This window comes from Staurois parvus, unplaced genomic scaffold, assembly GCF_062004578.1.
Source record: "Staurois parvus isolate SC_StPar_1 unplaced genomic scaffold, SC_StPar_1.0 ptg000019l, whole genome shotgun sequence".
NCBI classification, from domain to species: domain Eukaryota; kingdom Metazoa; phylum Chordata; class Amphibia; order Anura; family Ranidae; genus Staurois; species Staurois parvus.
The window spans coordinates 12,910,932-12,937,179 of NW_028317815.1; the positions used below are offsets into that span (position 1 = coordinate 12,910,932).

The 26,248-nt window shown below is 40.2% G+C and overlaps 1 protein-coding gene across 1 annotated transcript in view; it reads right to left on the reverse strand.

Moving 5' to 3' along the window:
• CPNE8 (copine 8) overlaps positions 1 to 26,248 on the reverse strand; it is a 325,161-nt gene that overhangs the window by 85,816 nt on the left and 213,097 nt on the right. The window contains exons 7-8 of the mRNA XM_089684926.1: positions 12,658 to 12,721; positions 7,842 to 7,945 (exon numbers count right to left, since the gene is read on the reverse strand). Of these exons, the coding sequence (XP_089541052.1) occupies positions 7,842 to 7,945; positions 12,658 to 12,721 (168 nt within the window). The remainder of the gene's footprint in view (positions 1 to 7,841; positions 7,946 to 12,657; positions 12,722 to 26,248) is intronic.

The following is a 26,248-nucleotide window of genomic DNA, read 5'->3' on the forward strand; positions in this document are numbered from 1 at the left end:
GAACTCAACTGTGCATGTGTGTTCAATGTTCAAATTAATGATCAAAAGCTGAGTATCTGGTTCCCTTGTATTCATAAACACTGAGATTGTGTGATTTCATTCAGTTTTTCTAGCCTGAGAAAGGACGTGTTGTTATAAAGCTTGCTTGATGATGGAACAGAGAATGTGATTCTGTATTTATTATGAATATTATTCACTAAATAAAAGAGAAAGAATTGTAGTGCTGCAGCCTTGACCTTTATGTATACTGTAATATACATAAAAGGGATATCCTATAAACATACTGAAAAAAAGAGTGGTCTTGATTGGATACGGTGAATAGGAAGGTAAGTCATGGTGAGAATATAACAACGGCATTTGTTACCCAATTGCATCCTTTTATTCTCACTATGACACACCTTCCTATTTAACATATCCAATTGAGACCACTCTTTTTTTCCAGTATGTTTATAGGATATCCCCTTTATGTATACTATACAAAAAGGTCAAGGCTCAGCACTACAATTCTACTACAATTGAAGGTGAATATTACCCCCCTCCCCCCTCATTACTAGTTAAAACTATCCAGTAGTATACCTTGGAAATACATGAACTGATTGGTATGAAGCCTTTACAGTTGTCATCTAAAATACATATTCACAGGATCTGGAGAAGTTTATTTTAGGTCATTTTCAAGAAGAGCACTTTATGTGAGTGTGTGTGGGTAGAACAAGAACCTATATCAACCCGGACATTACCTAACAACTGTAGAAAAGTTTTTCAGGCGCATACGACATCTACATTCCATTCAGTATTTTTAGTTCTCTATAGCGTTGTAGACATTTTTATTGTTGCATGTGATGCCCATAGGGGAATTTCTGCTCACTCTAATCTTGTGAAAACAGAACATAACATGAACAGGTATCTGACGCAGTAAAAAAAATATTATTTTACATGTTTCTTTTCTTATTAAGAGCTATCCTTTCATTTCATATCCCTGTGACTCCCTGTCAATTGAAAAGGAAGGGGAAATTTGAGCCACGAGGTAACAAACAGCAAGAAAAATCTGACAAAGGATTTAAGTATTCTCCACTCTGCTTAGAACAAAACAAATAATACTAACAAAAAGGTATTGGTTAGTGTTATGCTTTAAAGTGTTGCTAAACTCACAACAGTAAAATCAGTCTGTATATGCAGTAAAGCATGCATGTTATATTTACTGTGGAACCTAAGGGGTTAATCCTTTGCATTGTGTAAAAATGCTGTTTGATCTTGTCTTCTCTGATTTTCCTCTTCTTCCAGTGTCCCCCTCTTATCTCCTGATAACACATATCATGTGGAGATACTCTGCACATGCTCAGTTTCGTGTTTTTCTTTGTTTTTCTTTGGGAGAGTGCATGTGATCAGCACATGGCCAGTTAGCGTTGTCCAGACAGAGGTCATCCTCCTAGAACAGAAAGAAAGCTCCTCCTACAAGCTTTAACCAGTGCTTGGCTGTACACTGCTAGAAGTCACAAGACTGCACTAACTACTGATGAGAAAAGGTATTTAGCTGTTTATTTTTATTGAAATAATTGCATCTCCATGTAGTGTGTACTGTGAGAGACTAGATATATTGAATTCAGGGTCCTGGGTTTAGTAACACTTTAAGGGAGTAGTTTCCGGGGAACTCTCCTGAGCCTGACTGCACTCTCTATGAAGTCACTGGCACTGAACAAGACCAGTAGGACTGGAAACCAGACTTTTCAGACCCCACTGGATGCATGCTTATTTCCACTTTCAAAGTTTGATTCCAATTGGTAACATTATTGCAGTGATGTGCTTTACCTGTTTGCACAACTCTCCAAATCTGATGATCCCAATCCCAGAGGTCACATCCCGTTATCTTTACCACTAAAGGAAGAGTAGGGATACTAAGGAAGGCCATAGATGATGCAATTTTCTTTCCTGTACTTGGGTACAATCAGCCTGTCCATAGAGGGTTTGAATCTCGGCCGCTCCCTACTAAACAAGTCTAGATTTGGCTTAAGGAATGGTTTTGCAGTCTAAAAGCTCTTGCACACGGCCAATAGATGTGTCTTTACAGATACATCTTACTACTTGATGCCACCAAACACATTATGCATTGTAAGACACAGTCACAACCTACATATCACTCTAATGTAAACGCATGCTGGAATACACAAAGACAGCAGGACACTGCACAACATCACATTGTAATGAGCACAGTCTGCTCAGACCTGTTTTCTTGAGCAAGATGAAATGTGCTTTGACCCATTTTCCATGTGCAATACAACCTGCATTTACCACAGGGGTACCTGCAGACTGAAGAGACAAAAACATACACTCTACAAAGCATAACAGCTTTACTGGCACTGGCCAAGAAGATGCATCTATAAAGCAGGGCCAAGACAAGGGGGCAGGAGGGGCGGCTGCCCTAGGCACAGTAATTTAATCCCTTGGCGCCAGCGCCTCCTGGTCCTTTAAGGGTTTCAGAAGCCGGGAGGTGGGGTGGGGTTTAGGGTCATGTGACTGCCGGGACATGCCATCACATGATGGGGAAAGGTCCTGATCAAAAGAGGAGATCGGGACCTTTCCGTGAGTACCGGAAATGTGTGCTGGGAGCGCGCAGGGTGCACGCTTTCAGCACATATGTTTTTCTTAATTGCATGCAAATGTGCGGCCGCTCAACGTCAAGGCCCAAGCGCCGGGAGGTCGCACATTTGCGTGCGGCCGGCGCCAAGAGGTTAATGTGTGTGTGGCATGGGTAGGGGAGTGCACTGAAAACTGCACCCTACTCTAGCTTATAAACCACCTCTGCAGCACTGTCCCAGCCAACATTCACTGTGCTACCTACAGCCATGCAATCCCTGCCGGCAGTACAAAGGAATTCTATACAATGATGCCCCCTGAGGATGCAGGGGGCTGTATTGTTTGTATGTGTGAGGGGGCAGGGGGCTGTATTGTTTGTATGTGTGAAGGGGCAGGGGGCTGTATTGTTTGTATGTGTGAAGGGGTAGGGGGCTGTATTGTTTGTATGTGTGAGGGGGTAGGGGGCTGTATTGTTTGTATGTGTGAAGGGGCAGGGGGCTGTATTGTTTGTATGTGTGAAGGGGTAGGGGGCTGTATTGTTTGTATGTGTGAGGGGGTAGGGGGCTGTATGGTTTGTATGTGTGAGGGGGCAGGGTGCTGTATTGTTTGTATGTGTGAGGGGGCAGGGGGCTGTATTGTTTGTATGTGTGAGGGGGCAGGGTGCTGTATTGTTTGTATGTGTGAGGGGGCAGGGGGCTGTATTGTTTGTATGTGTGAGGGGGTAGGGGGCTGTATTGTTTGTATGTGTGAGGGGGCAGGGGGCTGTATTGTTTGTATGTGTGAGGATGCAGGGGGCTGTATTGTTTGTATGTGTGAGGGGGCAGGGGGCTGTATTGTTTGTATGTGTGAAGGGGCAGGGGGCTGTATTGTTTGTATGTGTGAAGGGGTAGGGGGCTGTATGGTTTGTATGTGTGAGGGGGCAGGGTGCTGTATTGTTTGTATGTGTGAGGGGGCAGGGGGCTGTATTGTTTGTATGTGTGAGGGGGCAGGGTGCTGTATTGTTTGTATGTGTGAGGGGGCAGGGGGCTGTATTGTTTGTATGTGTGAGGGGGCTGGGGGCTGTATTGTTTGTATGTGTGAGGGGGCAGGGGGCTGTATTGTTTGTATGTGTGAGGGGGCAGGGTGCTGTATTGTTTGTATGTGTGAGGGGGCAGGGGGCTGTATTGTTTGTATGTGTGAGGGGGCAGGGTGCTGTATTGTTTGTATGTGTGAGGGGGCTGGGGGCTGTATTGTTTGTATGTGTGAGGGGGTAGGGGCTGTATTGTTTGTATGTGTGAGGGGGTAGTATTGTTTGTGTGACAGGGGCTGCATTATATGTACCATGATGGAGCAGAGAAGGGGGGCAGCAATGTTTGCATGATGTAGAGGTGTGGAGGGTGTCAAGACAAATGGTAGGAAGGTGTGAAGACAAATGGTGGACATGAAGTCCATGGGGCAGTGAGTAGTGGATTTTAGGAGGGATTGCCTTTGGAGTGAGGATTTTGCAGGGGGGGGGAGAGGAGGAGTGTTTTGCTAGAAGAAAGAAGGGGGACGCTTTACTGGGGTAATATTTTCCTGAATGTTATCACTCTGTGCTGTGTGTGAAGTACTCCAGAGTTTTGCACTCTATATATTAGGAGTGCAGCAGTCACGAGTGTGCAACATACAGCACAGCTTACAGTGTGCAGCAGTCAGGATTACGTAACATATCATAAACATTGCGACAATCCTGTAATAATCAGTGTCCGGCTGTGGAAACATCAAAGTGGAAATGTCTGGGAGTAATGGGTGCAGAAACCAAACTGGATGCTAAAAATTTTCTGCACAGTCCTTTCAGAAAAATAGTGTTTGGAAATATTGTTCAAGCAAATAATGAGAAATTGGTTGTTAATTTAAACTGGCGCAATTAAACGGGAAACTCGTAGTTACACAGTTCCTTAGGTTGGAAAAAAACATACTACGGGGTAGATTTACTAAAACTGACGCACTCAAAATCTAGTGCAGCTGTGCATGGTAACCAGTCAGCTTCTAACTTCAGCTTTGCTCAGTTAATCTTTGGCAATACAATCTAGAAGCAGATTGGTTTCTATGCAGAGCTGCACCTGATTTTGCACTCTCCAGCTTTAGTAAATAACCCCCCTGTATGTCTATTATGTTCTAGTTTTCACACAGCTAATGTAGCCCATAGAAATGCCCTGGGCAACTGAGTCTCAAATAGGGAAAACACATTCCTACCAGATCCCACTTACAGTACATTCATTTGGATTTTTATTTCATTACTACTAGCACATGACTTTACATTGACAATCTTAACCCCTTCTCTCCTATGGGTAAAACAAATCTTAATGCCTAAGCACAATTTTGCAACTTTGACATGTGTTAGCACAACTGTACAGATCATCAGAACTACTTTGTACATCCAGGTGGATTATACCTTGCTTTTTTCAGGACAAATTGGGCTTTCATTTAGTGGTAAATAGTAAAACAGTAATGAATATGTCCCGATTGTTTTCATTATTATTGCTATCTGTCAGGGCAGGGGCCGAGGAACGGACAGGCAGGCCTAACAATGTAACGCACTGGCTTGACGACAACCACCACCCACAGACTGAAGTCCCTCAGGGCGCGGAGTCTAAGTCCCAGGCTGCCCTTCACCAGGGCCCCTGATGGTGGGGATGGACTTGACGCAGCCAGGAACCAGGTCGCGGCCCCCGAGACACCTCAGCTGCGGTAATGGCCGCCGCCAATGGCGTGTAGCTGGTGGAAGAGACAAAAGAGTAGTCAGACAGGCCGGGTCAACAACAACAGGACAAAACAGTACAGGACAGCAGACGAGAATCACAGGTCACGAGCCGGGTTCAGCAACAGAGGGTCAGATCAAAGGAGAATACAAAGAATAGTCGAGTCACAAGCCAAATCAGATACCAGGATAGTCACAAGAGTCAGAACAGAGTAATAGCAACACAAAGACACAAGACACAAGTGCAAAGAGCATGTGTGGACCACAGGCTTATATGTCATCAGCCACACCCCTCTGGGGGATGGACCTCAGAGACCTGAAGGCATAAAAGGATTCCCACCATGCACAGCAGAATCCAAGATGGACGCCAGCACATGGAGTAACAAAACCTCAGGAAAAAGGTAGGACCTTGACACTATCAAAGGAAAATTGGTGCACAATATCCACAATAGTAGATTTCTTTTTATTTTTAATTTAGCTGTATATTTCTTGCTACTACCATAATCTACCACCAAATAATTTGTGGTTATTTTTTTATCCTGCCACTAACTGACACTGATACTAATTTAAAAAAAATCCTGACCAAGAAAACGAAAATACTGATCCTGACCCTTGACCCTTACCTATGCCCCTGACCTTGACCTTTGACCCTGACCCTGACCCAAACACAAACCTTGATCTAGGTATTTTTTTAATTTATTTTATTTTTTAATTATTATTTATTTATTTTTACACACACTTTTTTTTCCTCTCTGAAAGGACAGAGAGATACAATGTATCTCCCTCCTCCACTCAGAGAGAGAAAACATGGGGGCGGGCTTCACAGTGATTGATCACTGTGATAGCCAATCAGAGGCTATCACTGCGATCACGTGACCTGGAATCGGGAGTTCCGGGTCCTGATCATTAGAAAGGGACCAAGGGCTTTAAGTGAGACTCTGGTCTCTGTGCTGGGAGTGCATGTCAGAGGGTCTATGTCAGAGGGTCTGTTTTTGACAGAAACAGCTGAAATAGCTGCTGTACTTACAGTGGAACTTTACTGTAGTCAGAAAAAGTCCTAATAGATCACTCCAGGCTGGTCCCTTTTGCAGTTATAGCTATGGAGAACTTGCTATTATTCTTGCCTAAGAATAACTGTGCCTAAAATCAGAGCCATAAGCGCAAGTCATCTGATTTACTGATTTACTGTTGCTGAAAGGGGAGAAAAGTAACAGTATTGACACTGACTGTGCAGTGGGAACACAGATTAGGGAGGGAGAAAAGAAATGCAGAACAGGTGACAGAACACATTCTACTGCCAGGGAGACACGAAAGAGTTACACTTGCAAGGATAGTGTCTTAACCACTGGTGGACTGACCATTTGGAAACTCGGGCGCTGCCCAAGGGCCCGGGGTCAGTAGGGGGCCCCATGAGATGCCCCTGGTACCTTTATCATAGGATTTTTTGAGTTTGGGCAAGGACACAGGGGCCGCATGATCCCCTATTGCCCGGGGGCCCCATGAATTGTCAGTCCGCCCCTGGTCTTAACTTATCTCCCTGATTCTCTCTCCTTTCACCCTCATGGCTTGTGAACCTTAGCACTGTAAAGCCCCATACACACAATGAGAATATCAGATGAATGATCCGTTTTTGTTTTTTTGCATGCTAGTCTCATATCGAAAGTAAAGAGGTTACTAAAAGTTACAACTGTTGTACAGAATAAAAATTCAGAAGTGATGTAATATATTTGTATTATATTTTCGGCCAAAACTGTACTGGTTAAACAAAAATCGTACGATCTGCTATCGTATGAGAAACATTTTCGTTCTTGTCCCTTCAAGTAATTTTGGGTGAAGGCTGTGTACTAGTGATCAGATTATCGTATGATCGCCTCAAAAGTGGTATTTTTGCGTACGATTTTCTGAACGTGTCTACAAGGTTTAAAGCTTCTGTCAGCCTTTGTCTCTATCTGAGCCAATATTTACAATCAAGGCTGGAAATGTACATATTTTAATTGAAGACGCTGATATATAATTTTGAGACCAAGGAGAGGGGGATAAGGTAGTGGTTGCTCTGGGCTTCAACAAAATGGCAGCTTCCAGCAAGAAGAAACAGAAACAATGCTGTAGACAATATACAGCACATGCTAAATTTTTTGTAGCATAATTATTAATGTGGAATGTATGTCCTTTTTGTTAAAAAAACATTAATTGTTATCAAATTGTTATTGGTAAAGTTCCACTTTAAGCAGCAAATTCCAGCTGTAATTTGTAGAGTTGAGAATCGCTAGCAAATACAGAGAGGGTTGCAGCAGCAGGGTGGAGGGAATGTTTATACTAAACACACCCTGTGTACTTTGCTTTGAAGTAAGTTTTTAAGTTTCTAGTTTTTTTTGGACATGTGCATTATGCCCATGGTCAACAACTGGTTAAAGAACATTTCTGGCTTTATTAGTTATTCCTAAATCCTGGCAATGCCCAGAGAGCACATCGTTTTTCAGACTCTTTGACAGGATTCTAAATTAAGATGCAGTGAAGCTTGAACACTAGCAGCACATATTAAATAACTTACCTGCCATCCTCATTGCTTCTGAAAAACACTAGAAAGGGGTCAGATTTTCCAAAAAAGTCTTTCTTGTCAAGTTTATTGGCACAAAACTGCATTAACACAGCATCCTAAAAAAATATTATTAAAACAGAATTAGACATGCACATACTAGCTTGCCTGATTTTGCTGAGCTGTAGCATTGAACCAAATAAAACATGTACATCATGTAATAGCACCTATAATTGGCTTTCCCAGTGTAAGGTTATAACAGCTAGTTAGAATGTTTAAAGTTCACTGGTCGAAATAGTCCACAGTTGGGAATTGTATTTGGTTAACTTTACTCACTTTCACCAAAAACCAAGTTATTCCCCATTGAGTGCTGCCATCTTGCCAGCTGCACAACATAGATAGTGTTAAACCATGCTGATACAGCCTGTATGTCAAAGACCACTCAGCCCTCCCTGTTACAGCCATCTGTCAGTTCTTGCTGCATACATCAGCAATGAGAGGGAGCAGGTAGAAATGGAAATGACAGCTTAGATGTTGACATTAGTCAATCATTTGGACTAAATTGGACTAAATTTGCAGTAATTATTAATAATTATAAGTTTAGCCTGCTTGGATTGGTTGAGGGGAAAAGAAACATTTAAAGTCACTGATGGAGAAGAATATGACGATGACTTTGTTTAAAGACTCGAGGAATGGAAAAGTTAACCTTAATTATAGGCTATTTCCATTTGTGAAGTCATCCTGTTTGTTGAGTTCTGCATAACATAAACTCATATTTGTAATAAAATGGTCAGTGTGAATAGAATCTAAATGAAGAGGTCTTCTGTTAAGAAAGCCAGTTGAAAACTCTCATAGAAATTATGAAAAGTACAAGCTCTGGTCATCTCACTGGTGTCTTTTCATGTGCTCCACTGAAAATGTTCCAGTTTAAATGGGGTAAACATCTAAAATTGGTCCTTTTGCTTACAATAGATCAACATTTCCATTCTTTAATTTGCACCTTCTAGGAGTAAAACAAATTGGAAGTATGAAACATCTTCATAAAATCCATAAAATTAATAAGATGTATCAAACGGTATTTTAAAAAGGGCATACCATTTTCACAGGGGCAATTTCACCTCTAGTAAGGAAAGTATTTTTTTTTTTTCAAAATTGACCGATAATAATAATTATGCAAAATCAAATGATTTCACATGTTGGTTTTAGATTTTTTTTTTTAACTTAAAAATAAATTTACTGCCTGCTTTGAACTATTCAGGGGTCTATTTATAGAGGATTTGTTGAGCATTGTGTATAGCTAATATTTGCCAGACATTTGTCTGTCTGTATTTTTTGGCATTCACTTTTAAAAAGATCTCATCCTGTGTGTAATGTTGCCGATGGGCAAATATTGTTTGCATATAAATGTGATTTTTGTTCTTTATTGGAATGTCTTTATTCTGTTTTATGGGACTGACAATGGGTGAGTCTTGTTCGAATCAAGTGGGGAAAAAGGTGTGGTGTGCAGCTCCCACTATTACCAAGCAGGAATTGACCCTATACTGCTGAGTTACCACTTTTAATAAGTGAGTTTTTCTAATGTAACTTTTACTCCTTTTTAATGAAAATTCCATCTATACTATGAAGGACTCTCTCCTGTTTAACATTTGATACTGGTTGTAGTATGTCTGGTGTGTAAGAGGAGGAGCACATACCAGACTACTTGAGGCTTACATTTCTTGAATAAAGTGCTTATTGACCTCCTTATTAAACTTCGAGGTCACATCAGTGAGGTTGGCCCATAGGGGGTCAATCCTTCACTTAGGTGGCAGAGTCAATACTCACCATTTTGAGCACAGATTGAAGCGTTTTAGTTGTACTGTATGGATTGACACCATTAGAGTTGGTGTATATGCACTGGACCACATGGATTGTGGTGGATTATATTTCTTGTATGTTATGTTATTTCTGAGATTGCTTTTTGACTTTTTTGTTATTTAATATTTTGTAGCACTGTATTTATATGTTCATGAATTCTTTCTCATCCTGGTGGTTCTGCAGTAGCTTGGGACTGAGGGTATTTATATTGCACGTAGATTAGTTATATAGCACTGTATTCATATGGTTTGTATAAGCTCCGAAAACAAATGCCATAATATACAGATAGGGAAATGTCCAGCAAACAACCATAAATAACGAGTCCTTTATGTATAGACCCCTAAGATTTACAATTAATTTAAATCTAATTTGTTTTATACACACATATATATATATATATATATATATATGTACACTTTAGGTTTCATTTCACATTTCATATTTGAAAACTAAAAATTTAGATAAATGAACAAATATTTTGGAACTGCCTTAGAAAGAAATCCTCACTTGACTGTTTGATACAAAAGAGATCCTTTTGGGTCTTTTACCTTGGGATTTTAGCTGAAAAAGGCCTCTCAAATGGAAAATGAAAAAAAATTGCAAAGAAAGTAGACAAAAAATGTCTCAAGTTATTCTCATATATTATACTGTACAGCTGCTCTGACACATCCCTCTGGAGCTGAAGCATAATAAAGCAAACTGAATTTCCCTCCAACCCAGTCATTTATCAGTAGTTCCTTCTTTCATTCATAACTTCCTAAAAATAATGTTTCTAAACATACCTTAAAAATAAATGGCACAAATAGTGGCACACTGAATACGATTTGTTGTAAATGTTTTTTTTATTTTGTTAAATCCATTAATTTAACTATATTTTTTATTGCAGTAATTCATATGACTTTAGGTGCTATTAAAGTAGTACTAAAGGCAAAACTTTTTATTTTTTAGTTTTGTAGAGCGGATTGGGATTATACTGTAGCATCTGTTAGGTCTTCATTGCTGTCTGTGTCTCTGTCAGGAAGATTCACCATCTCTATTTGACCTGTTTAATGTTTAATCGAGAATAAAAGTAAAAGAATATCCCAAACTTTGGTTTGTTGCCAGACCAGGAATAGACAGGAAGTTTTCAAATAGGAACAATAGTTCACGTGACCGTGGTGACAACCATGGATTCTCTTCCTTTGGAAGGATTTCCTCTCACTTCCTATTTTGGATATGGGGCAGACCGTGAAAGAGAAACCTCAAAGAGTATCTGTAGCCATCTTTTTTTTTTGGAAAGAGTGAAGAAAAGCAAAGTGGTCTGTCAGATTTGCTCTGGTAAGGTCTACTGGTCAGGTTCACTTTCTCTATTTGTCCTGCTGACCATTGCCTCAGGGACCAAAAATGTCACTGAAGTCAGTGCTGTTACAGGAAAAAGGATGAGGAGATGAGGGGAACATTTCTGATGAAGACACCTGTTCTAGTGAATATGTTGGAGTTTTGTTCTCACTCTTGTGCCTTGGGAACTGGAAGTGATGGCAAGTCTCCTTAATGGGACAGAGACAGCAGATGGGATGCCACTGTTCTTATATTTTCATTGGGTCTGTCGCGATCACTCAGCAAGTGTGCAGGACAGTGTTCTGGGTCCATACGTAGCCCTACCATTGGCCATGGAGGCCAATCAGAGATGATCACAAAAGGAATTACAAGTTACTTCCTTTTTCAGAGTGCGTTTAGCTTTACTAAACCTTTGTTGTTCTACTGTAAGCAAAACTGCTAGTTTCTCGCACATGCATACAAGCCTATTTATAAGGAAGTCTGCAATATACAGTATAACGTGTAATAGAATGTAAAACAATAACATTTTCTTTATTTTGCATGCTTACTTTAAATAGATTTAACATTTCACATCATTGCTACATTTTTAAAAAAGCCTTTCAGAACCTTACTAAATAAGACATAGAGCAATGTGCAAAGACAAGCTGCATATATGAACCAAACAGAATTTTCTTTATCTGATTACTCAGATCTAACTAACACAGAAGTCCAGCCTCATCTGTTTCTGTGCCAATTGCCTCTGGTATTAGGCGAAAAAATGTCTCCCTTTCCCATCCCTACTGTGTATCTCTGGGTTTTCATTAAAGGGCATTTCAGCGGGTACATTTTCAAGATCTTTTGAATGCCTAAAGTTTGCTACACACTAGTAAAAGTTTGTTAAAAATTTTTCTTTTAATGAATGTTTGTTTGATTTTTGAATCAATAGTGGGGTCAAATCGGCATTCGCTTTTTACCATAGTTCCAAGAAAAGTCAAAGGAGCAGGATGGAAAACTTTTATCCAATTAAAAATTTTTAGCAGTGTATGTGGTTTTTGTTCAGGAAAGTATATTCATCCCAAAACTGAATGTTAAAAGCAAGCAAAATGTTGAAATACTTTTGAATGGCATTCACCAAGTCCCTGAATGTGAGAATTTTTTTATGAACATTTGTTGAAAATCTACTAGTGCACGGTCAAATTAAGACAGTATTTGACATGTCCCCTGGGCATGTAATTACTAGGTCTTATGTGGTTCACACAGCCGCTATATTCAATTTAATCTGGATGGGAATGAGCTACTGCAGAGCCCACCCCTTCTGCACAATAAATTCCCACCTAGGACTCAGGAACTGCAGATTGTAAGTTGGTGTGTTGCTCTGTGGAAATTCAATGTTTCTCTCAGTGCAGTGAGTAGAACTGACATTCTGTTTTCTTTTGTATTAGGTAGTAATGTTTTCTGTATTATCCACTTTTACAGGTGGAGTAAGGAATGGGAAAGTGGTGTACAGACTGGTGTCTTTGCAGTAAAATCAGGGCTGCAATACATGTAATTTACAGTATGTGGCTTACCATCTTCTACTACTCACCTTTAGGTAAGGCTGTGTGTATTAGCTAGATAGGCATGATGTCTACTACGTGTCAATCACTGGAAACATGTGAATGAAATACAGGTTACTTACTCGGCAATTGTTCAGCTCCTCAGCAGTGACAATGATGGTTCCACAGTTCTTTCCAGGAATTCCCCTATTTAAAATGAAAAAAGGTAATGAATAAATAATTTTGTCCACCAGAATCTTAATTTTATGAATATTCACAAACCATTTACAAAGTCCTAAAATAGATCCTTAAGCTGGCCATACATTTATTGAAATTCAGCCAGTTCAGTAGGAAATGGCCAAATCTCGATCCAAATGTGGCCATTGCAGTTGAACTGAAGTTGATCTACCAATCAACTTCTGTTTAACCTTTCTGACAGACTAAAGCCGCTTGATTGTGCTGAACAAAAAAACTGAACCATGAATGGCCAACTGTAGTGTTAACTGCTTCTCATCTGGACAGGCCTGGTGGGACAAGCATAATTCTGGGAGGATGTACTCGTATGATCAAAGTAGGGGGCTACTGTACCCTGGTACCATGCGATTGCTGTGACCAATCACAGCAATCACATGTCCACTTGTAAACAATGGCTTTCATTCATGATTTGTCACAGTGACCACAGGGTACAGGGTCAATCACAGTGGCCCTGTACCATGTAATAGCCATGGCCAATCACAGCAATCATAGAAATTAACAATGGTATCATGAATGGATGCCAAACACAGATAGAAGTGATAACTTATACTGTGATGAAAAATTGGCAAACAAATTGTTTAAAATTTGTAAAAAGAAGTATAAAAAAACAAACAAACAGCCTTACATACTGTCACCAGTGCAAGTGCAGTGTCACTATGATGACATTGTACTGCTGTGGCGGTGATCATGTACAATGGCTAGTCTGATATCACCGTAGGTCAGTGCCGCCAGCCATTGTCTCTAATCACCACCACAGCAGTACAATGACACCAGACCAGTGTGTCTAATCCCTGTTGTCCACTCACATTGTCCCTGATCACCACTGCACCAGTCACAGAGTCCCTAATCACTGGCACACCAGTCCCAGAGTCCCTGATCACCGCCACACCAGTCATATTGTCCATAATCACTGCCACACCAGTTTTGAGTGTCCTTGATCACCAACACACTATTTATACTGTGACTGATCAGTGCCACACCAATCCCAGTGTCAACACACCAGTGTAAGCCAGCAAGAATGTTACTGATCCCCACCACACCAATGCAGTGTTGTCTCTGCCTGCCACCTGTACTAACCTTGGTTTGTTTATTTACCACATTTCTGCCTGTTGCCTAGACCAATACTTTGCCTGTTTGCTAACCATGTCTCTGTCCATGGCCCGAACTGAGCCATCTGCATGTCCTACTGATTATATTTCTGAGAGACACCAATCCCAGCCATCCCCTGTGGACAGTTGCACTCCTGAAACCACAGGAACTCTTATGTTCTTTCTTTCTTTAGCCTCCCATACTTCCTTCCTGGCCACTGAGCATGGCATTCTAGGGGTCCACCATGTGCCAGTAGGCTAGGCTTGCTTGATTTGTAGGAACTGGAACTGTTGTAAATGACACTACATTAAGCTGTATATTCCCTGATCACCATTACAGTACTTTGGTTTTGATACAATTGGTTGATTTGTGTGATACACAAGATACAATGCCCAGTATATAATCAGTCCAAAAAGTAATAAAGTCCCACATATGTGGTAGTGCCATACTCAGGAGGAGAAGCAGTATGTGTTTTAGGTTGTAATTTTAAGCATGTCCATGCTATGTGTGAGAAATATCTTATACAATTGACAACTGTAAAAATTTTCATTTTCTTTCTGCATTTTTCAAAAACTTGTGACAAAAAAACAAAGATGTCAAAAGACTCTGTACACCTCTTAGAAAATACCATGGGGTGTTGCTTTACAAAATGTGGTAATTTTGTGGGTGTTTCTACTGTCCTGGTGCTCCAGGGCCTCCAAAAATTTAATAGGTGGTCAGGAAATTACATGCATATTTTATGCCCTTGAACACCTGAAGGTGTTTTTTCGGTTTTGGGCCTCTCAATCTGGCTAGACTTTGAAAAACGTGTTTCCTGCATTTTCTAAAAAATGGGTGTCAAAAAAAGGAGATTTTCAAAAGACTCATTATACCCTTCAGAAATCACATTGGAATGTTTGCTTTCCAAAATGGGGTCAATTTGTGGATGTTTCAACTGTTCTGATGTTCCAGGGCCTCTAAAATGTGATAGATCAGGTATGTGATAGTCAGGAAATTAGATGTCTAATTTATGCTCCTTGGATTTTAGGCTCCTCTATGCATCTAGGCTGTAAGAAAGTCTCACACATTTGTTATCCCAATATTTGGGAAGCATTGAAGAATGTGTTTTGGGGTGCATTTATAAGCAAGCCTATGCTGTGTGTGAGAAAAAGATGTTAAAATTACAACTTGAAAATAAATTTATTTAGATTCCAAATGAAAAAAAAAATGACAAAAAAAAAATTACAACTTCAAAAAACTCACCATGCCTCTTACTCAGTACTCTGGACTGTCTACTTTCCAAAAAGGGGTCATTTGGACCCCTGGATTAAGTATTTGTACTGTTCTGGCATTTTAGGCGAAATGAGACAGGCAGTCAGTACATCAGAACTGATTAATTTTCCAATGTAACTACCATGGTTTGTATAACCTATAATTTTCACAGACTAAGTTATATACACTGATTTGGGCTATTTTTACCAAATAAATGTAGCATAATATATTTTGATCTAAATTTATGAAGAAAGATTATTTATTTAGAATCTTTTATAACAGAAACTATGAAAAACATGTTTTTTCAAACTTCTAAGTATTTTTTTCACTCATATGGCAAAAAATAAAAAACAACTAGTGGTAATTAAACACCACCAAAAGAAAGTTCTAGCTGTCTTAAAAAAAATGATAAAAATGTCATATGGTTCCAGTGTTACATGTCTAAATAATTGTCATTCAAAAGTGTAACAGTGCTGAAAGCTGAAAAATGGCAGGGAGGTGAGGTGGTTAAAAAGAAAAATTGCTGGCCAGAAGCCTTTCATAGATCTCTTCTGCAATAAATGCTTCCTACCCATCAATGTTTCTCCTGAATGCACAATGAGCCATTACAGACATATTGAACTTAAAATATTTTTCTATGCTAAATACATTCAACTTAACATTCCATGTTTACCTATCTGTTCCCATTTGAGCAGTAAGAGGTATTTGACAGTCAATAATGCAGAACATGTGTAGTTTAAATGATACCCTTTACTGGCTATTAGCCATCAAGATGCCAAATTCAAGCTTTATACTATTCCTTTAGTATCTAAGGTATCCCAAAAACGTGCATCTTTGATAACCTACATTAGTCAATAAAGAGTCAGTAAAGGGTCTCACTTAAAGCATAACTTCAGGCAAAATGTATGTACAGAATATGCTACCTCCAGGATCGCTGCCCTGTTTTTTATTTTTTAATTAAAGTTTCCTTTATGCTGGATAGTATAGCTTTTGCGATACTTTTGGCGCTGTGTCTATAAGAGCTATGGCTCTTGTACACAAAAGCTGTAATACTGTTTATCTGCAGGGGTGAATAAACAACAACCTCTGCGCATGAGAGTAACATCTCTCACAGTTAAAATACCAAAAGTATAGTGAAATCTATACTATTCAGTATCAATGAAACTGCATAATAAAAAAGATTGCAATGATGTAGGATGAGGAGGCAATGAACACCTCATGGGAATTATTTGTTACATGGCACATTTTACTAAAACTATTTTGCATGGAGTTCTGCTTTAACCACTTCAGTACCGGGCACTTATACCCCCTTCCCGCCCAGGCCAATTTTCAGCTTTCAGCACTGTCGCACTTTGAATGACAATTGTGTGGTCATGCAACACTGCACCAATATGACATTTTTATAATTTTTTGCACATAAATAGAGCTTTCTTTTTTTTGTGGTATTTAATCACCACTGAGTTTTTTTTATTTTTTGCTAAATACAACAAAAAACACCTGACACTTTTGAAAAGAAAATGCACTTTTCTTCGTTTCTGTTATATTTTATTTATATTTTGCAAATAAATAACATTTCTTCATAAATTTAGGTCAAAATGTATTCTTCTACATTTTTTTATTGATAATAATAATAATAATTGAATCTGTATTTTTTTTTTTTTATAAAATGTTTTTTTTTTTACTATTTTATTTTTCAGCACACTGCGACCTTTTGTCGTGATTAGCTGTGATTGGGCAAAGCTGATCACATGATACAGATACATAATTGTATACAATGGAAGGCATGGCAGGAAGCCATCCATTGTACACAACTGACATGTGATCTGCTGTGATTGGTCACAGAGGTCACATGACACTGGCAACTGGCCGGTGTAGTGATATGTCGGCTGTGTCCCGTGACAGATCACGCCACTGGACGGTCACGCGGCCACGTGAGCGGCTCATTTTGACAGGACATCATATGACGCCCAGTCACAATGGTGAGTGGCCCACCCACCTGTCAATATGCTATAGGCTGGGTGGGAACGTGTTAAACTCCAAACTTTCAATTTGACAATTAAACAAGCTCACTCCTGCAGCATTTTCAAAGAAACTCTAATATTTAGGGACTTACAATCTCAGACTGAAAGTTTATTAAATTCCTATTAAACATTTAAAATGCAAAAACATCTTTTTTAATAACAGCATCACAGATGGTAAGCAGTGACATATAATATGGTGACAATTTGGCATCGCTGCTGAAAGTTGTAAATATAGTTTTATATTTTTGATATTCATACTATCTTTACTGGTACCTGTAAAAATGACAATAGTGGTTGCAGTGAGATCTATTTTGAGTCAGCACTTGTCATTTGGAAATGTAGACAACAGGAAAAAAAAATGCCTTTCTATGGCAAAATGGTAAATGACAGATACAGCACTAAGCAGTGACCTGGAAATGATTTTCTTGAAAGATGGATTACCATAGAATGTACTCCTATTCCACTAAATGTTTTGATGAAAAGATAAAGTCACATACACACTTATACTGCTTTTATGAAGGAATAAACACCTAGCCTAGGAATAAACACATATACCTCCCTAAAGTGCCTATTGCAAATACTTTACTCCAAATAATTAAATCTCTATTTAAATATATTACATCATTAATGTATTATAGTTATATAGTTCCTTACACTTGGCCTTGGTCCAAACAAGAAGAAACCTTTTCAGTAGCTCTATTTTCTTTGCGTGCAAAAAAACTGCAAAATCTAAAAATGAAATCTTATTGTTGTAAAATGACAATGGAACAGAGAATAATTTATTCTATATGCATAATGATTTATAGAGTAGTATGGATACTGTTAAGTACTGCAAAAATTGTCAATAGTGAACGTAACTAAAGCATAGACGAGCTTGTACTATGCAGCTTCTTCTACTGGAGCTATGTAAAGGAAGCAAAATATTTGAATGACTCCATCAGAGTTAAATTCCTCTTTTAGAGTCTGACAGGGAGTGCTACAGCACCGAGTTATGCTCCTTAATGCAGTACTGAGATCCACAGAATAATTATAACCAAGGAATTATATTTGGTGAAAGGAGAAAGATATGATGAAAGGCTCTCTTAAGTGTTTTGGTAACTGTGATGGCAGCAATATGTATATATAGCAAGCGTGACCAAGAAGGTAATTGATGTGAATGGTTCTATAGAACAGTGTTAATTTTGTTGACAAAAATATTTTTATCATAGTTTTCAGCAGGTCCATGTTTTCAGTGACAAAAACTAAATGAAAATAAAATTCAGTTTCCATTCAGATGACCAAAATATGTCTAAAGCTAAAATGGCCTTTTAGACAAATAACATCAAAATTAACAGTGGTCAAAAAAATATGCTTGTTTGTTTATGAAACTTATTCATAAAGTTGTTTTCATATACTTGTTTTCATTATTAACAAAGAACTATTAAAGTTTTTATATTCAGGTAATATGTGCAATTGCATTCCAGCCAATAGAGTTTACAATTTTTTATATTTTAAAGTTGCACTTCTGTTTGTCAAAAAGTAATATTTTTGTTTGTTTAAGATACTGGAGATTTTAGTTGACTAAAATATAATTAAACTAAAAGAATTCAGTTGGCTAAAATATGACTAAAACTAAAATGGCATTTTAGCCAAAAGACTATGGAGTTGATATACTAAAACTAGAGAGTGAAAAATCTGCTGCAGCTCTGCAGAGAAACCAATCAGCTTCCAGGTTTTTATGGTCAAAGCTTAATTAAATAAGCTGAAGTTAGAAGTTGATTGGCTACCATGCACAGCTGCACCAAATGTTGCACTATCCAATTTTAGTAAATCAACCCCATGACTAAAAGTAAGTCCAAATTTGATGTAAAAATTAACACTGCTTTAGGATTAACCTAAAGTAAATAATATAAAATGCAGTAATACAACTACATACATAATAACTGCCATTCTTTAGAATTGTGACATCTACAGTAATGGCCAAAAAATTTTGGCACCCCTGCATTTTTGTCACCACTTCGCCAAGAAAATTGTTGAAATTACAAATGTTTAGGCATTCACATGTTTTTTTTTCTTTTGTTTGTATTGGTATGACACAAAAAAGCAGAGAAACAAAAGCCAAATCTGACACATTCCATGCAAAACACCAAAAATGGACTGGACAAAATTATTGGCACCCTCAATTTAACTAGCTGCCGACCGCAGATAGCCGAATGATGGCTGCACTGCGGCCGGCCAGTTCTGAGTGGACGTCATATGACGTCCTCCCAGAACGCGCTCTCCTGCGTGCCCCAGGGGGCGCGCACCCGGCGATCTCCGTGATCGCTGTGTCCTACGGACACGTGATCAGCGGTGTCCAATGACACGCTGATCAGAGGGAAATGCAAGTGCCGGTTCTCGGCTGCACTTTCCTCACGCTGTCAGATCGTGAGGAAAGTACTGCCGAGAACCGGCAGTTGTCAGAGTGGGGATCGGCACCGATCATCAGGGCACTGATGATCAGTGCCCTGATGATCGGTGCCCAGCAGTGCCACCCGCAAGTTCCGCCCACCTGTGCCCAGCAGTGCGCCCACTAGCTCCGCCCACCTGTGCCCAGCAGATCACCCACCTGTGCCCAGCAGTGCACCCACCTGTGCCCAGCAGTGCACCCACCTGTGTCACTCTGCAGTGCCACCTACCTGTGCCCAGAAGTGCCACCTACCTGTGCCCAGCAGTGCCACCCACCTGTGCCCACCCACCTGTGCCCACCAGTGCCACCCACCTGTGCCCACCCACCAGTGCTGCCCACCAGTGCCGCCCACCAGTGCAGCCCAGCAGTGCTGCCAGTCAGTGCCACCAGTCAGTGCCCAGGGGTTGTGCCAGTCAGTGCCGCCAGTCAGTGCCCAGCAGTGATACCAGTCAGTGCCGTCTATCAGTACCCATCATCAGTGTCACCTATCAGTGCCGCCTATCAGTGCTGCATATTAGTGCCGCCTATCCGTGACACCTCATTAGTGCTGTCTATCAGTGCCGCCTATCCGTGCCACCTCATTAGTACTGCCTATTAGTGCCCTTTAGTGCTGCCTATCAGTGCCCATCAGTGCTGCCTCATCAACGCACATCAGTGAAGGAGAAAAAATACCTGTTTGAAAAATTTTATAATAGAAACAAAGAAACTTTTTTTTTTTTAATTTTTTGCTCTTTTTTTATTTATAGCGCAAAAAGTAAAGCGCCCAGTGGCGATTAAATACCACCAAAAGAAAGCTCTATTTGTGAGAAAAAAATGATCAAAATTTCATATGGGTACAATGTTGCATGACCGCGCAATTGTCAATCAAATTGCAGCAGCGCTGAAAGCTGAAAATTGGCCTGGTAAATAAGGGGGTACAAGTGCCTGGTAGGCAAGTGGTTAATATTTGATAGCACACCCCTTAGAAAAAATAACTGATATCAATCACTTCCTGTAACCATCAATGAGTTTCTTACACAACTCTACTGGAATTTTGGACCACTCTTCTTTCGCCAACTGCTCCAGGTCTCACAGATTGGAAGAGTGCTTTTTCCCAACTGCTATTTTAAGATCGCTCCACAGGTGCTCTATGGTATTGAGATCTGCACTCATTGCTGGCCAGTTCAATACTCTGCGGCGCTTTGCCTGAAACCATTTCTTGGTTCTATTTGACATGTGCTTTGGGTCATTGTCCTATGACCTTTGACAGAGACCCAACTTTCTGACATTGGGCTCTACGTTGCACCCCAGAATGTTTCTGTAGTCTTCAGATTTCATAATGCCATGCACACGGACAAGACATTCAATCCCTGAAGCAGCAAAACAACCCGAAATCATCAGTGAAACCCATCATGTTTGACTATAGGGACTGTATTCTTTTCTTTCAAGGCCTGATTGCTGTTTCTGAAAGCAGTCGAATGATGGGCTGTACCAAAAATTCTGTAATTCTGTTTCCTCTGTCCACAGCACATTCTCCCAAAATGATTTTGGCTTACGCAAGCATCCCTTTGAATTCATATGCCAACATATAGTGTGAGCTGACACAGTTGTACTCTGTGCCTGAAGGTCCAGGGAGATTAGCCACAGTGCCATGGGCTGCACATTTCTTGGCAATGTTGCGCAAAGTAGACAAAGGAACATTAAGATCTCTGGAGATGGACTTGTAAGCTTAAGATTGTCCATGCTTTTCCAAAAATTTTGTTTTCAAATCCTCAATTAATTCTCTGCTGCTCTTTCTGTTCTCCATGCTCCATGTGGCACACAGAGACACACAGCAGAAAGGTTCAGTCAATTTTTCATCATTTTAGCTGGTTGCTGGTGTGATTTCTTTATTGTCAGCACCTGCTTATTGATACAGGTGAGTTTAATTACAAATTGCAGGAGCATCACAAACTTGGAATGCTATTATTTCTTACAATTTAATAATAATAATAATAATTTTGTCCAGTTCATTTTGAGTTGTGTGTGGAGTGTGTCAGATTTGGCTTTTGGTTTCTCCACTTTTTTGTGTTATACCAATACAAACAAAGGAAATAAATAGAGATGAGCGAATCGAACATGACGAAGTGGAATTTGTTCCGTAGATTTGGAAAAATTCTATTCGCGACGAATCCGAAGATTAGCAAACTTCGGATGCACGAATCTAATTTTCCCAAAAATGGCGGCGACATGTGTGGCCACGGAGAAAATGGACAGAGAAGATGGGGCGGGGATCTCTGGGAAGGAGCACAGACAAGGCGCGCTGACCCATAATGCATTCATGACATGTGATCGCATTAGCCAATCAGCAGCCAGCCAGCACTATAAATCGCGGCCATCTTAGAATTCTCCATTAGCCTCCGGTCATTCAAGAGAGACAGACCTGTCTGTATTAAGGGACAGAGTTAGGGCCACAGAGACTTTAGGGCCACAGAATCGTTACTCAGGGACACAGAATCGTTAGTCAGGGACACAGAATCGTTACTCGGGGACACAGAATCGTTACTTAGGGCCACAGCTATCAAAGAATCAAAAATTTAAAGTGACATACACCCTTTTTTTTTTGGTGGCTGTCGTGCACAGTTGGTGCTGCAGTTTGCCGATTGTGCAAAATAAACTGACTTTCTGCTTCTCAACCACTATTGTACGTTCAAAGAGTTAGATCCATTTACACGCCGGGTGGCGGTAATATTTTTTGGGTGATTAGTGCATTCCAGTGACATAAACGTACAGTTTCCAGCCAACGGCAAGCTGCAATTGACCGATTGTGCTAAATAAACTGACTTTCTGCTTCACAACCACTATTGTACGTTCAAAGAGTTAGATCCATTTACACGCCGGGTGGCGGTAATATTTTTTGGGTGATTAGTGCATTCCAGTGACATAAACGTACAGTTTCCAGCCAACGGCAAGCTGCAATTGACCGACTGTGCTAAATAAACTGACTTTCTGCTTCACAACCACTATTGTACGTTCAAAGAGTTAAATCCATTTACACGCCGGCTGGCGGTAATATTTTTTGGGTGATTAGTGCATTCCAGTGACATAAACGTAGTTTCCAGCCAACGGCAAGCTGCAATTGACCGATTGTGTACAATAAACTGACTTTCTGCTTCACAACCACTATTGTACGTTCAAAGAGTTAAATCCATTTACACGCCGGCTGGCGGTAATATTTTTTGGGTGATTAGTGCATTCCAGTGACACAAACGTACAGTTTCCAGCCAACGGCAAGCTGCAATTGACCGATTGTGCTAAATAAACTGACTTTCTGCTTCACAACCACTATTGTACGTTCAAAGAGTTAGATCCATTTACACGCTGGGTGGCGGTAATATTTTTTGGGTGATTAGTGCATTCCAGTGACATAAACGTACAGTTTCCAGCCAACGGCAAGCTGCAATTGACCGATTGTGCTAAATAAACTGACTTTCTGCTTCACAACCACTATTGTACGTTCAAAGAGTTAAATCCATTTACACGCCGGCTGGCGGTAATATTTTTTGGGTGATTAGTGCATTCCAGTGACATAAACGTACAGTTTACAGCCAACGGCAAGCTGCAATTGACCGATTGTGCTAAATAAACTGACTTTCTGCTTCACAACCACTATTGTACGTTCAAAGAGTTAAATCCATTTACACGCCGGCTGGCAGTAATATTTTTTGGGTGATTAGTGCATTCCAGTGACAGAAACGTACAGTTTCCAGCCAACGGCAAGCTGCAATTGACCGATTGTGTACAATAAACGGACTTTCTGCTTCACAACCACTATTGTACGTTCAAAGAGTTAAATCCATTTACACGCCGGCTGGCGGTAATATTTTTTGGGTGATTAGTGCATTCCAGTGACATAAACGTACAGTTTACAGCCAACGGCAAGCTGCAATTGACCGATTGTGTACAATAAACTGACTTTCTGCTTCACAACCACTATTGTACGTTCAAAGAGTTAAATCCATTTACACGCCGGCTGGCGGTAATATTTTTTGGGTGATTAGTGCATTCCAGTGACCTAAACGTACAGTTTCCAGCCAACGGCAAGCTGCAATTGACCGATTGTGCTAAATAAACTGACTTTCTGCTTCACAACCACTATTGTACGTTCAAAGAGTTAAATCCATATACACGCCGGGTGGCGGTAATATTTTTTGGGTGATTAGTGCATTCCAGTGACATAAACGTACAGTTTCCATCCAACGGCAAGCTGCAATTGACCGATTGTGCTAAATAAACTGACTTTCTGCTTCACAACCACTATTGTACGTTCAAAGAGTTAAATCCATATACACGCCGGGTGGCGGTAATATTTTTTGGGTGATTAGTGCATTCCAGTGACATAAACGTACAGTTTCCAGCCAACGGCAAGCTGCAATTGACTGATTGTGCTAAATAAACTGACTTTCTGCTTCTCAACCACTATTGTACGTTCAAAGAGTTAGATCCATTTACACGCCGGGTGGCGGTAATATTTTTTGGGTGATTAGTGCATTCCAGTGACATAAACGTACAGTTTCCAGCCAACGGCAAGCTGCAATTGACCGATTGTGCTAAATAAACTGACTTTCTGCTTCACAACCACTATTGTACGTTCAAAGAGTTAAATCCATTTACACGCCGGCTGGCGGTAATATTTTTTGGGTGATTAGTGCATTCCAGTGACAGAAACGTACAGTTTCCAGCCAACGGCAAGCTGCAATTGACCGATTGTGCTAAATAAACTGACTTTCTGCTTCACAACCACTATTGTACGTTCAAAGAGTTAAATCTATTTACACGCCGGCTGGCGGTAATATTTTTTGGGTGATTAGTGCATTCCAGTGACATAAACGTACAGTTTACAGCCAACGGCAAGCTGCAATTGACCGATTGTGTACAATAAACTGACTTTCTGCTTCACAACCACTATTGTACATTCAAAGAGTTAAATCCATATACACGCCGGGTGGTGGTAATATTTTTTGGGTGATTAGTGCATTCCAGTGACATAAACGTACAGTTTCCAGCCAACGGCAAGCTGCAATTGACCGATTGTGCTAAATAAACTGACGTTCTGCTTCACAACCACTATTGTACATTCAAAGAGTTAGATCCATATACACGCTGGGTGGCGGTAATATTTTTTGGGTGATTAGTGCATTCCAGTGACATAAACGTACAGTTTCCAGCCAACGGCAAGCTGCAATTGACCGATTGTGCTAAATAAACTGACTTTCTGCTTCACAACCACTATTGTACGTTCAAAGAGTTAGATCCATTTACACGCCGGGTGGCGGTAATATTTTTTGGGTGATTAGTGCATTCCAGTGACATAAACGTACAGTTTCCAGCCAACGGCAAGCTGCAATTGACCGATTGTGCTAAATAAACTGACTTTCTGCTTCACAACCACTATTGTACGTTCAAAGAGTTAAATCCATTTACACGCCCGCTGGCGGTAATATTTTTTGGGTGATTAGTGCATTCCAGTGACATAAACGTACAGTTTCCAGCCAACGGCAAGCTGCAATTGACCGATTGTGCTAAATAAACTGACTTTCTGCTTCACAACCACTATTGTACGTTCAAAGAGTTAAATCCATTTACACGCCGGCTGGCGGTAATATTTTTTGGGTGATTAGTGCATTCCAGTGACATAAACGTACAGTTTACAGCCAACGGCAAGCTGCAATTGACCGATTGTGCTAAATAAACTGACTTTCTGCTTCACAACCACTATTGTACGTTCAAAGAGTTAAATCCATTTACACGCCGGCTGGCAGTAATATTTTTTGGGTGATTAGTGCATTCCAGTGACAGAAACGTACAGTTTCCAGCCAACGGCAAGCTGCAATTGACCGATTGTGTACAATAAACGGACTTTCTGCTTCACAACCACTATTGTACGTTCAAAGAGTTAAATCCATTTACACGCCGGCTGGCGGTAATATTTTTTGGGTGATTAGTGCATTCCAGTGACATAAACGTACAGTTTACAGCCAACGGCAAGCTGCAATTGACCGATTGTGTACAATAAACTGACTTTCTGCTTCACAACCACTATTGTACGTTCAAAGAGTTAAATCCATTTACACGCCGGCTGGCGGTAATATTTTTTGGGTGATTAGTGCATTCCAGTGACCTAAACGTACAGTTTCCAGCCAACGGCAAGCTGCAATTGACCGATTGTGCTAAATAAACTGACTTTCTGCTTCACAACCACTATTGTACGTTCAAAGAGTTAAATCCATATACACGCCGGGTGGCGGTAATATTTTTTGGGTGATTAGTGCATTCCAGTGACATAAACGTACAGTTTCCATCCAACGGCAAGCTGCAATTGACCGATTGTGCTAAATAAACTGACTTTCTGCTTCACAACCACTATTGTACGTTCAAAGAGTTAAATCCATATACACGCCGGGTGGCGGTAATATTTTTTGGGTGATTAGTGCATTCCAGTGACATAAACGTACAGTTTCCAGCCAACGGCAAGCTGCAATTGACTGATTGTGCTAAATAAACTGACTTTCTGCTTCTCAACCACTATTGTACGTTCAAAGAGTTAGATCCATTTACACGCCGGGTGGCGGTAATATTTTTTGGGTGATTAGTGCATTCCAGTGACATAAACGTACAGTTTCCAGCCAACGGCAAGCTGCAATTGACCGATTGTGCTAAATAAACTGACTT